The 13398-nt window shown below is 40.9% G+C and overlaps 1 protein-coding gene across 2 annotated transcripts in view; it reads left to right on the top strand.

The window, feature by feature from the left end:
- Positions 1 to 9822, top strand: part of IPO5 (importin 5) — a 77475-nt gene extending 67653 nt beyond the window's left edge. The window contains exons 24-26 of one of the 2 annotated variants that reach the window (XM_006272634.4): positions 2924 to 3152; positions 7238 to 7379; positions 9046 to 9822. In XM_006272634.4, the coding sequence (XP_006272696.2) occupies positions 2924 to 3152; positions 7238 to 7379; positions 9046 to 9132 (458 nt within the window). In that variant the 3' untranslated portion in view covers positions 9133 to 9822. Of the gene's footprint in view, positions 1 to 2923; positions 3153 to 7237; positions 7380 to 9045 lie in introns of those variants that run through there. The other variant, XR_009459215.1, reaches the window with a different exon arrangement.
- The last annotated feature ends 3576 nt before the right edge of the window (positions 9823 to 13398 follow it).

Below are 13398 nucleotides of genomic sequence, written 5' to 3'. Positions count from 1 at the left end.
GATTTTGAAGGCCAGTCCCAGCCAGTTGGTGAGAATTAAAATGTGTCTCAGAAATGCAGGGATACAGGGTGAAGTCCAGCAGAGAAATGGAGTGACACTGTGCTGGGAAGGCAGGTAGACACCACTGTCTTCCTGCCTGCCCAGTGCACCACACTGCCCCACCCCTGCCTCTGCCTGCTGACTTGGAAGAGCAGGGTGGGGGCAGCAGTGTCCCAGATTTCTATAGGGTCACCCTAAAATGAGGTGTCCAAGAATAGATGTATGTGTGAGGGGAAAAAAATACACTGTTCTGCTCTTGAGGGAATTCAAACCCAGCTTCTTTATCAAGTGCTTCCTTATTTCCTGAATACCAGATCTACATGGCTTCATATTTGATTCTATTCATGTGAACTGGCTTGAGTTAAACTCTGACAAGACTTGGATTCGGTGACTATGATAACAGCAGCTTGGCCTGCACAAGTCTAGCATTCAGACCAGATGGAGGCAGTATTAACAGGTTGATGTCATGAGCCCACTTTCCATACAGCTGCTCAGAAGTTGGACAGCCCTACTTTTAAACAAAGTAGTTGTAGCAGCCTTGTTTAATCTGGCCTTTTGGAGAGCCTTGGCATATGTTATGTAGTGCTTACACGTATTTACTAGGGTTGCGTGAAGCTTCAGTCCCTGATTTGATTCAGCCTGATTCAGTGGCCAAATCTCCAAATCCGAATCGAATCAGGAGACCCTTTAATCTCTCTGAATCAAATCGGAATTCTCCAAATCCATGCGGAAAGATTTGGCAATTCGGACGTAGACACAGCTTTAAATGGTTTTTTTTCTACTTACCTCAAGGTAGTAGGCAACTCATGAATGCTGAGATGGTGGGGTAGATGGAGCACCCCACAGGAGCATGGGGGGGCAGGGGTCCTCAGCATGCTCAGCAGCAGACCTGGAAGTGAACCAGAAGCACTTCTGGTCTACTTCCGGGTCTGCTGGGGAGCGCTCTGGAGGACCCAAACCCCCCCCCCCCCCCCCCCCGGCTTGGTGACTGGTGCCTCTTTGGTCTGGGAGGGTACCCAGGGTCCCCCCAGGGCCAATCGCCAAGCTGGGGCATGCAGGGGGGCCCCCACGTCCTTGGTGGTGGACCCAGAAGTGGACTGGAAGTACTTCCGGTCCACTTCCGGGTTTGCCACCGAGCATGGGCGGGGGGGCCCACTCCTGTGGGATGCTACACCTGCCCCAGCATCACAGCGTTCACAAGCCATGCCTGGTACTTCAAGGTATGTAGAAAAAACATTTAAAGCTGTGTCTGGCCGAATCGCTGGTTCTCTGAATCCACATCAAATCCTAAGATTCAGCCAAATTGAATTGGGGACAGAGGTCCGAATCAACGAATTAAATCGCTTTCCCCAATTTGGGCCTAATCAGAGTAGAATACAGCCCGTTTCACACACCCCTAATATTTACGTATAACATAGCGAATGTGAATATAATTGTAAGTATGTATTTGAAATTTGTTGTATTGAGTTAAAAAAAGAAAAGAAAATTAACTTAATCTGTTCCCTATTATTACAATTAATGCTCCTGTAAATGAAAGATTATGGAGATTTTTTTTTTCACTATTTTTAACTTTTCACGTTTGTCTATTTCCCTGTTTCTCTAGAGTAAGCAATCTTGCCCTTTTTAAATGAAGGTAGAGAATAAAGCTTTTAAAAAAGATGTTGATTATAAAATTACAAATGACAAAGAGACCTGCCTGGATGAAACTTCTAACGGTTGCTTTTTTTATTTAATTTTATCTTTTTTTAAACTAGTTTCATAGTTGTTAGGGTCAGAAGGGACCTCAGTAGATCATCGAGTCCGACCCCCTGCCCAGGGCAGGGGGGAGTGCTGGGGTCATATGACCCCAGCTAGATGCTTGTCCAGGCTTCTCTTAAAGACCCCCAAGGTGTGGGGGAGCACCACCCTCCCTTGGAGCCCATCCAGATTCTGGCAACGTTTACCATAAAGAAGTTCTTCCTGATGTTCAACCTAAATCTGCTCTCTGTCTGTTTGTGGCCATTGTTCCTGGTTATTCCAAGGGGTGCCCTGGTAAACAGAGCATCTCCAATTTCTTGTGCACAGCCCCCCCCCTCCCCAGTGAGTTTGTAAATGGCCACAAGATCCCCTCTCAGCCTTCTCTTGCGGAGGCTGAAGAGATCCAGATCCCTCAATCTCTCCTCATAGGGCCTTACCTGCAGGTCCCTAACCACACAAGTGGTCCTCCTCTGGACCCTCTCAAGGTTATCCCTTTTGAAGTGTCGCGCCCAGAACTGGACACAGTACTCCAACTGCGGCCTGACCAATGCTGCATAAAGGGGAAGTATCACCTCCTTGGACCTGTTCATGATGCACCTGCTAATGAATGATAGAGTGCTGTTAGCTTTACTGATTACTCCGTCACATTGATGGCCTATATTCATCTTGGAGTCAACTATGACTCTGAGATCCCTTTCTGCCTCTGTGCTGCTGAGAAGGTCATCCCCTAGCCTATAGGTATGTTGGTGATTCCTTCTCCCTAGATGCAACACTTTGCACTTGTCTTTGTTGAACTGCATCCTATTCTTTTCTGCCCACTTTTCAAACCTGTCCAGGTCTGCCTGGATTTGATCCCTTCCCACTAGTGTGTCTACCACATAATTTTGTGTCATCCGCAGATTTGGACAGAGTGCTCTCCATGCCCTCATCCAAGTCGGTTATGAAGACATTGATTAGCACAGGTCCAAGGACTGAGCCTTGGGGGACTGCACTGTCCACAACTTTCCAGTGGAGTCCCCCAAGTTTAATTGTGGTATTAAGTTTCCCACAGGTACTGCAGTTAAAGTAGAATGTATACTTTTGCTAAAAAATGCAACCATTTAACTTGGCTCCCCGTTAATTATTTTATTATGTTGCACAATTACAGAGGCGCTTCCATTGCTGGTGAGAGTTATTCAGTCACCAGATGCCAAAACCAAAGAGAATGTAAATGCAACAGAGAACTGCATTTCGGCAGTAGGAAAGATCATGAAATTCAAGCCTGATTGTGTAAATGTTGAAGAAGTCCTGCCACATTGGTTATCATGGCTTCCACTGCATGAAGACAAAGAAGAAGCTGTTCATACTTTCAATTATCTATGTGACTTAATTGAGAGGTAAGATAATGTATTTTATGCATAAAGTAAATGTACTTTTGGTTATGTTTGCATTTATTTTCAATTAAGGAATTTCTCTAGTGTTTCACATTCCATAGCAAACTGTTATTGTTCGAAGTCACTTATCTTATTCAAGAAATGTACACGCAGACATTGGGATGAAGTTGTTCCAGCAGGACAGTTTTTAAGAAAATTCCAAGGGATCTTTTCATGTGATCGCTTTGTGTGTGTTGCTTTGTTACAGCACTGACAGCTTTCCTTTCATGTGCAACATTCCTTCCCCCCCCCCCCCCAGCCCTCCAAAACACATTCAAGAATAAAAAATTGTTTTTGGTTTCAAGCACTCTGAAGCTTCACAGCAGCTATTGAATAAATAAGTAGATAGTCCAAACAGTCCCATTTTACTGAATGATGTAATGTCTCTAGTAACAGCGTTCTGCAGTGGATGGTACAATTGCTGAAATCCTATCCTGAAACCAGGAATTCTGATACTACTTAGATTTTTTCCCATTGTCCCATACAGCCAGTACAGATCTGTCTGTCTAGTCATGGGGAAAGTCTCTATAAAACCACCAGAAACCCCAGAAATCTCTTGAAAGTTTTGACTACTGCATGATATGTTAGAAAATCTTTCAAAGGCTGCTAAGCAGCTGTGATCTTTACTGCTTAACATAAGGCTAGCAATACATTTACCATCTATTACTGAATCTCATCTTCTGATGTAATCAAAAACTTGGCAGAATTTTTTCATTAATTTTGTTTCATGTAATCTCTGGACCAAACATACTTGTATTCAAATATGCTGTGATCTGGATCCTTGAGCTGCATGTGGTCTTAAAACAAAAGAACATCCATTTTGTTCTGGTCAGATTATTTACTTTAATTGAAAATAAACTGCACCCCTCCCCCCTTCAAAGACACTAATGCTCTTCTGTAGAAGCCCCACAGTTTTTCTAAACTTTTTTTATTTTTAAAGGTTTTTATCTTATCTGGGGAATGGAAAAACAAGTCCTAGTGGGCCAGGATATAAGCATGTTTGCTGGTCCACAGTAAGACTAGGGACAGACATTCAAAAAGCCTGAGCTTGAATTGATTCAATCTTTGCAGGTTAGTCTAGGCTAAATTGGTTTGTAACCACACAGACATCCCCTCTGGACTGAAAAAATGCAGGCACATGCCTGCAATAGCTCAGGCTAGAAGCTGGGGAGCACTAAAACATCCCTTCCCTTCCCTTCCCTTCTACAGTGCTGAGCTGAGGTGGGGCATGGCCAGGCCCCCACAGGATGCTCCAATTAGAGAGGGGGGGTGCCCTCCCCGCTTCCCCCCCTCCCCAGCAGCCCAGCAGGGAGTTGCTAATTCAATGTTTATCAGCTCATTAAGAAAACAAAGCCTCTCTCCATTAGTTCAAGCTCTTCTTAAACAGCTTTTCCAAGGAAGTAACAGAGGGACATGATCAACTACCTGTTGATTAGCCCCAAAAAGCCCTAAACCGACACAGTCCTATCTGCCTTTGTCCTGTTAGCCACAGCGCAGACTGTAGCCAGCATGTTGTATGCTAGCTAACGCTAAGAGGTGTCTGTGTAAGGCAGAGGGGAGGGAGTACTCCCTGCTTTATCAGGGCGTGGTGAGGGGAGGGGGGGGGAGCAGGAGGAAGCCAGGCAGACCCTCCTGTATGTGCAGTCTCCACTAGAACTGCAGCCAGGGAACAGGGCAGGGGCCAGCCCAGCTTTCTGGAGCAGAGAGCCCTACCCCTCTCAGAGAGCATGTTGGGATGCTGGGGTTTAACTTAAACCAGGAAGGGGTATGAAACAGATATTTCATAAACAGGTTTGACCCAAATCAGTTGAGTCTGATACTGCGTTCAACCAGGTTTATCTCAAACCGGTTTCAGCCATTTTCAAACTGGTTTATGTGCACTGAATTTGTGTTCTGTTACAGGTTTAAACCAGTTTGTGTAATATCTGTCCCTAGTCCAACTGTCTTCTTGTATGTCCCTATACATACTGTTCTAGAGATGTTGAAAGTAATTTATCCCCACAGTGGACACATCTACCTGTGCAATTAATGAAACGGGCTTCCTGCCCACCTGGTTCTGCTCCCCCTGGCTTAACGTACTGCAGAGGGGCTGGCTGAGGCACAAGGGTGCTTCAGTTTAGGGCTAGCTGGCAGCATGTGTGGGGTTGGCCGGCAGTGAGTACTATGGAGTAAATTTAGTTTACTCCAGCCTATCAGGAGCATTCATGTAGACGCGGAGACATTTACTGAGCAGCTAACTTTGTCTACAAGAGACATTTACTGCTCAATAGACTCACCCAGTATGTCTTTGGACCCTTAGTACCTGATGCGTGTTAGTGAAGAAATTCCTATGGTAGTGGGAAGTGACCTTTTTTTAAAGAGGTGTACCTAGCAGTTTAACTCTTGTCTTTCTCTTCCTGGTTAGTTTCATGGAGAAGAATGGGATGAGACAAACTAAAGCTTACTTAATATTTAAAGTCTAATAGTATTTAATGTGGACCAAAATTTGAAACTGAAAAATAAATCTGTCATTGGTGTGTTTCCTGGTGAATGGTTAACTAGGAAAAAAAGTATCAACATGGATACCACCCCATTAGCTGCTTTTTTCTCTTATGTATCTCTCTTCCTCTATACAGTTTCCTTGACCCACTTTGTTATTATAGACTGCTCTATTTTTAAAGGACTTGTTTTGTGGTATATCTCAATCCAAACTAATGAAGACTTCAGAGGAAAAATGGCATTGATTGGCTGTTCATGTGACTCTGGGGAGCAGGTCCTTTTAAGAAATGCAAAGATTTGTCATAATGCTTCCAGTTCATCTTATTGGACCACCTCATGCTGACTTGGCCCACAGTAGCTCATCAGAACTCCCTTGTGTGGCCCTTCAGCCCAAATAATTTCCCACCCTTGCTTTAGATTAGGATTGTGTATAATGGTTTGGACAAGGATGATCCTAGCTCAGGCAGGGGGTTGGACCTGATGACCTTTGGAGATCCTTTCCAGCCCTACTTCTCTGTGATTCTTTGATTCTGTGGTATTGCACAGAGGACAAAATCACGTTTGTGTAATAAAATAAAATATCTCAAGCCAAAACTAATAGATCTGAATTCAGATTACATGGTGGTAAACAGAAGCCCTTCAAGTGTTATAAAGGCCAAATGTACACTGCTGATTTTACATCATGCATCAACTACAACCTTAAGCTTGCTCTTCAGGAGGGAGCAAAAAAAAAAAGAGAAGGGAATGAAGTAGCATTTCCCAGTCACCTCATACTTAACACTGAAAACCGTTACTTTAATTGGGACTGAAAATCTTCTTATTACTGAAAGAGAGGGTCTCTTGTTTGAAATTTTACCAAGGTGAGTAGAGCTTGTAACAGAATACAGTAATACTCATGCTTAGGTCCAAAAACTTCTTAAAACTGATAAATTTGAAGCAGGAAACCCATCTGGATCTGTAGATGCACATTCAGCTTGGATAAGTGAAGGCTCAGGGGTGACTTGGTGGCAGCCTGTTAGTATATAAGGGGTGTGCATGAGGAACTGGGAGAACATCTGTTCACCAGGGCACACCAAGGGAAGACGAGGTCTATCAGTCACAGACTACTAGAAGACCTGTTTTAGACTGGACATAAGGAAAAACTTATTTACAGTCCTAGTCTCTAGAGTCTGGAATAGATTTCCCCCAGAAGCAGTGCAAACACCTCCTCTGGATACCTTTAAGAAATACTTGGATGCTTATCTTGTTGGGGTGATCTAACCCTAGCTGACTTCCTACCCCTTGGGCAGGGGGCTGGACCCGATCTCACAAGGTCCCTTCCAGCCCTAATGTCTATGAAATCTATGAAATGTATCAGTATAAAAATACAAAATAGGTTTGGGGAATCATCTAAACAAAGTACATGACATTTTTTCCATTAACAAAACATAGAATAATTGTTATGTAATGTTCAGCTTTAATTTGCTCGTTCTTAATGGGAAAAGATGATTTCCTTCCATAGACAAGAATATACTGAATCCTTGCTTATTTGAAAATATATATATGTATACATATTTTTTTATCTCTAACAGTAACAACACAGTTGTCCTTGGTCCCAACAACTCTAATCTTCCAAGAATATTTGGTATAATTGCGGATGGTGAAATTCATGAAGCTATTAAACATGAAGATCCGTGTACCAAACGATTGGCTAATGTTGTTCGCCAAGTGCAGGTAAATGTAAATTTATTCAGGGGAATAACTCTAATGTGTTTTCAGAAGCAACTGAATTGTTAACAGAGTATTCGGGGCTAGTCTTCATAATAAAAATGATGCTCCAGTAAATGATTTATGCAGAAGGAGTTTTCCAAATTGTTTAATTCAATGAAATCCAGTTTAAACTGGATAGCCGTGATAGTTGAATAGAGGTTGTCTTTTGATTGATTTTTTTTTTTTTTTTTTTTTGTTTTTTGTTTTAAGTATTTGCATCTCAAAAAGGATGTAATAGAATTGGAAAAGGTACAGAGAAGAGCAGCCAAAATGATTAGTTTATTCCATAAACTATAAAGTATGTGTGTAAAGAGGCCTTGCATTGGGCAGCATTTGATTATAGTTCTTCAAAGCCTTTTTTTTCCATAATTCTGAAAGGTAGAAGAACACTGCTTTCATTTAAAAACAAATGACACAAATTTTTAGAAAGACTTGAGCTTTTTACTAATTTCATTACTTTTCCTTTAAAGTACCTTCTGCCTTTATTCTAACATTTTAATGTCTTATGCCTGCTATAAATGCATAATAAATGTTTCATCTCTAAAATAAAATGGATGAAGTTGCCACCTGCCTATGGAAGCTGGAGAAAAGTACAGAATAATGAGAAAGAGATAAACTTCAGCTGCTTGAGGCAACAAATGTGAACTGTTTCCATGTTATCTAGCTATTTTGACTTCATAAAGACGGAAAATTCTTACCTGCAAATACTGAGCTTTTCACTGTCAATTTCAAAGTGCTAATACAGAATGCCTGATCATACCAAAAGTAATTAAATGCTTTCATGCATTAAATTGTCATTGTTTATAGATTACTGTGAATCTTGGTGCACTATCTTTACACTTACATTTGCCCTATCCTTCAGACAGTGATGTAAAATGACTTAAGGTTTTCAGTGTAATCTGATAAAATATATCAGATTTAAGACCACAAACTTTTGTGGTTTTAAATGCATTTAAAATCTCTACATTTGCTTTTGCAACAGTTGAGATTTAAGCCTATAATCTGGAAGACTTTTTTTATAGTCTATTTCTGGGGCAAGCTGTCCCCTGCTCCCGGGTTTCTGTTGGCAGTAGTGATGCATAAACATTTCACTTGTTTATTATTCCTCTATTATGAAAGGTGTAATACCTTCAAAATGTTGTAGATTCATTAAAAGTAATTTCACTGTAGTTGGAAAAAACAAAAATAGCACACAATACAACAGTATCAAAGGTGAGAAACTATGGCTAGGGATACCCCTCCACTTAATAAAAAGGAAAAAAAAGTACCATGCAGTTCTGTTTGCAGGAGCATGAGTGAATGGTCAAACTGTAGTTAATTAACTTCAGAAGAATAAAAAATGGAGTCTAGCCTGCTTTGACTTGATTCCTTTTTAGTTCTAGGGAGTCTCTAGGAGGTTCAGACCCAAGTACTAAGGTCTTGTCTGTAGTGCTTTCGGAACAAAACAAAACGAACATTAGTGTGTTTTGTCAGTACACGTTTGTATAGCCAAGGACTTATACTTAGAAATAAGTTGAACAGACTATAACTTGATGAGCATTGAATGCTGCAAAATTAGGTCCTGAATATAACTTTTTTCCAGCCTGTATTCATTAAAGAAATCCTTTTGTGTTTTTTTTTTTTTTTTTAGACCTCTGGAGGATTGTGGACTGAATGCATATCACAGCTGAATGCAGACCAACAGGCAGCCATACAGGAGCTCCTGAATTCTGCTTGAAGGGCCTTAATTATCATCTGCAAGAAAATAACTCCAAATAAACGTTTACCCTATTGTTTAGGTTTCTTTGTTTTCTTTTTTGAGCAAAAGAGAACTGTAGTGTATGTAGGCCATTTTTCTACAACCTACAGGCAGTGGCAGCAGGAAGAAGCACTCTTTCAGAATGGTGTTTAAATCGGTTTCTTTCCCACAATGCTGAAGAAGCTCCCTGTAAACCCTACAATAGCACTGAAGAGTATTTTTCTAACGGTATAAGCCATCCATATGATGGTGAAAGGGAAACAAGTTGAATTTTCTCATTAGACTTCATGGATTAAGAAACAGCTTTAAGACCTGTTATTCAGCAGTAGATGTACATTATAACAGATGAAAACATTTCTATACATCTAGTGTTAACTGTATTAATTGGAGTGTGAGGTTTGTTGTTTTTTTTTGTAGGGTAGAAAATGCCCTTCTGCCCAGCAAACTAGTAGATCAAAAGATGAAAAATCGAAGATAAAAACATCAAGCATGAAGACCTCATTGATGTCCCTTTCAGTTTCTAAAAAAGGCTTACGTAGTGACTCAATGAGGAAAGCTGTTCAGCTTCCAGCCCTTGAATGTGAAGTGTCTTTGGCATGTCTGACAGTATCTCATTCACTCCTCAATAAATGACGTTGAAATACAATAAGAAGCTTGTGTAAAAGTTCACTGCTGTGTGGTTTTTATTCATTTAATTTGCTCCAGTGAAGAGATGCAAGAACAAACTTTGCTAGTTTAAATTTACGCAGAATTTCCCCTATACAGTATTATCTAGCTCTAACTTCATTTATTCTGGTTTGGATTTTAACCACTTCTGAGTCAAAAGAACTGATAATGCTATGTAGAAGTCAAACTTAATGACATGCCTCTTGGTACGGGAATCTTGCATATCTTGACTATATATTGTTTAAAGTTGAATGCAATTGCATATCAATAACTTATAGAAAGTTGGTTAATGCTGTTTGAGGTGCAAATGTACAAAAAAAGTTGGCCAAATGGAACATTTCAATCACTACTATAGTTGTGAAAATATAATTGGTAGCTGATTCTGAACGAAGGAAATGCATGTCTTTTTGGTTTGTCATATTAGCAAAATATTATTTAAACTATTTTGAGATGCGCAACTTTTCTAAATAATCTTATTTAAACCTCTGTGTGAACACTTTACAGTTTGTATTAACAGTTTTCCAAAAAAATATAAATATGAAACAAATCAGAAATTAACTTAAGAATTAAAGATTTTTCGTTAAGTGGTTTTTTGCTGCAGTCTCTTAAAACATAAAGGTATGATGTGTTAAGGTGAAATGGAGTACTTTTTCTTAGTTTTATAACAAAATAGCTGTCTACTCATTTAGGGCCTTGTTACACCTTACACTGTGAGCCACAGAAATGTTGATGGGTGTTTAGTGGTAGCTCAGGTTTGAAGCAGACGCATTTCGGGCCAGGAGGGGCCTGGAGGACAAAGAATTTCCCCCTTCATTCCAGGCCCCTCCTGCCCCAGGGCTCTTCCCCCATTGCCTCTGAGTTCACTCCTGCTGCACACCCCACCCCACCCACCCCCAGACATTACTTGTGGCTGCCTGTGCTGTCTGTCCCAGGGGAGCAAGCAGGGGAAGAGTTAACCTACCTGCCTGCCAGCTACTGCTGCTGTCATGTTGCTTCTGTTCAGGCCCAGAAAGCAGCAGCAGCTGTGGGGACCAGGGGGCAAGTTAACCCTTCCTTGCTAGCTCCCCTGGGACAGATAGTGTGGGCAGCCACAAGTAAATGAGAGGGGGTGGGTAGTGAGTGGGAATCTGGGGTGCTAGGAAAGTGGGGGAGGGCAGTGGCCTTGATCTGGGCCAGCAAAGAAGGGGGTATAGATGGGGTGGTTACACTAAGGTGTAACCTAGAGTAACTGTGGCTGCAGCTTTAGTGTAACACAAGTTGGATAATGTAGATCAGAGATCCTGGTTTTCTCTGATTTAAAAATAAAATCCCCAATTTTCAGATTTAAAAAAAGTAACCCAAAATCCATATTTTTCCATGATTGAAATGAAATACTACCATATATAGGTAGATAACTAGATGTATATTAGTGGTGTTTCAATTTAATCATGGAAAAATGTGGATTTTGGGTTACTTTTTTTAATCTGAAAATTGGGTTGTGGGGTTTGTTTGTTTGTTTGTTTGTTTGTTTGTTTGTTTGTTTGTTTTAGAGAACCAGGATCCCTGTAGATCAGAGATGATCCTGCCTTGGAGAGGCATAACTTTGAGCTGTGAAACAAGGGCGCCTATATATGAGCGCAGAGGCTGCTCTGGAATTCCAGCATGTTGGGGCAGACTCAACGAAGTCTGCTGGCACATGGCAATTACCGCATTCCAGCAGCCTCCTGCGTCTCGTGTATCAGTATCCCTGCACTTAAAAATGGCACTGGGGGGTGCTTGAACTAAAACTTGTCAAACAAGCTTTAATTCAAGCTCCCCTGCCACATTTTGAAGTGCAGGGACACATACATGAGCTGCAGCAGCACTTTTAATTAGAGCGGCTCTCAGAACTCTAATTAAAGTGCCAGCCTGCCCTCTTCCCTCCTCGCCTTCCCCCAGAGCATATGTAAGTGTCTCAAGTGCTTAAAACTAGTTTCAGGTGTTAGTATGTGGACAATCCAGGGGCTAAGAGCAGTAGGAGTTGCCCAAAATTACTATCCAACAAGACCCTGACACGATCTTTATTACTGTGTGTTTAAAACATAGACTTTATAAGCAGTCTAAAACTGCTTAATATATAATGCATCAAAGTACAGAATTGTCTTAGAATATTCTAACCCAATTCAGAATTTAAACTCTGTCTCCTGACAAACTGCTGTTTCAGTCTTAAGCTTTAAGATGCTTTCTTGAAATGCAAATCAATAGTTACACTATGCAGTGTATACAGTTCAGTGCAGATATACTTAGTTTGTCACTAGAGTAATTTTTTCATGCCATCCCTATTTTACATGCCATTCTTTTCAAGTACAGTAATTCCTGTTTTCATCTTTTAAGTACACCTGATTTATTTTGCAGGAGTTCATATATCCACAACTCTAGAAAATGGCCAATTGCAGAAAAATCTACTATTTTGTCTTAAAAAAATACAAATAAGGCTACCAAAATGGATCATCAGATTTTTATGTTAATTTGAGTATTTGGGGCTAATATCTTACTATAAACAATAAGAGCATTTCATACTTTCCTGTGAGACTGCAGGTTTTATGCATTACTTTTATCTTTAGCCCAGATTCTTTTTCTGACAGAGTGCAAAAAACATGACTAAAAAGTGCTAGTTCTTTTTCTGTACTCTAAGTTTTAAAGCAGATCTTGCAAAAGTTAACAAACTTCTTTTTAATCTATAAGAGTTCAGAGCAGATTTTGCACGGTTTTGAGTAGTGGAATTTAAGACGCTGCTTTTCCTTTTTCCCCAATGTAGTACAGGAGGCCAGATCTGAGTCAGCAAAAGAGTTTCTTTGTCTTTAAAGGAGCTCCAAGGGCTGCAGCAATGGAAGATCTGTCATGATTTGTTTTTAGCTAGTTGATCACCCATTTAATTTATCTACAAGAACTTATGGACCCTATTAAGTATATGTAACTTAAGTTTGACTACCCTTGCAGAATTTCTTTGGGGTATGTCACAATTACTTCAGGTCTAATCACATCACGTACTGTGAGGAGTTAGATTCTGCTCCTGTGTCTTTTTTAATTTTGCTGCTGTATCCCGTTCATGCTGCTTATTAGGGATGAGTAGGAGACTTAGTGAAAAGGTTTGGTCTGGTTAGCAAGCCCTGGACTCACATTCACTTGCTCTTAGGATCACAGGAAAGTAGGGCTGGAAGGGGCCTCACAAGGTCATATCTAGTCCAGCCTCCTGCTTGAGGCAGGATCATCCTTGACTAAACCATTGTGGCCATCGCAGTGTCTGTCTACCTTGCTCTTAAATTTCCAACAATAGAAAGTCCACAGTTTCCCTAGGCAGCCTGTTCCAATGCTGCTTCTCCAGGGTCGCACCACCATGATCTAAACGTAAAGGACCTCATAACTAGGTTTTACCCAAATACCCTGCTTCAAAAAATAAAACTTCAGGAGGGTCTTTGTAGCTTTATTGGCAACTGCTGCATGCTCTGTAAGGGCATTTTCTTCTTTGGTGTACATGAGTTAGCTCTTCATATTTCCACAGAGGGTGCACGTGTGCCTATCTTGGTGTCTTCAGCAGTCTGTAAATAAGTGGGGTGGGGG

Source organism: Alligator mississippiensis, chromosome 1, assembly GCF_030867095.1.
Source record: "Alligator mississippiensis isolate rAllMis1 chromosome 1, rAllMis1, whole genome shotgun sequence".
In the NCBI taxonomy this organism is placed as follows: Eukaryota; Metazoa; Chordata; order Crocodylia; family Alligatoridae; genus Alligator; species Alligator mississippiensis.
Note: the sequence above shows the minus strand (reverse complement) of the source record. Positions and strands in the feature narration are given on the sequence as shown.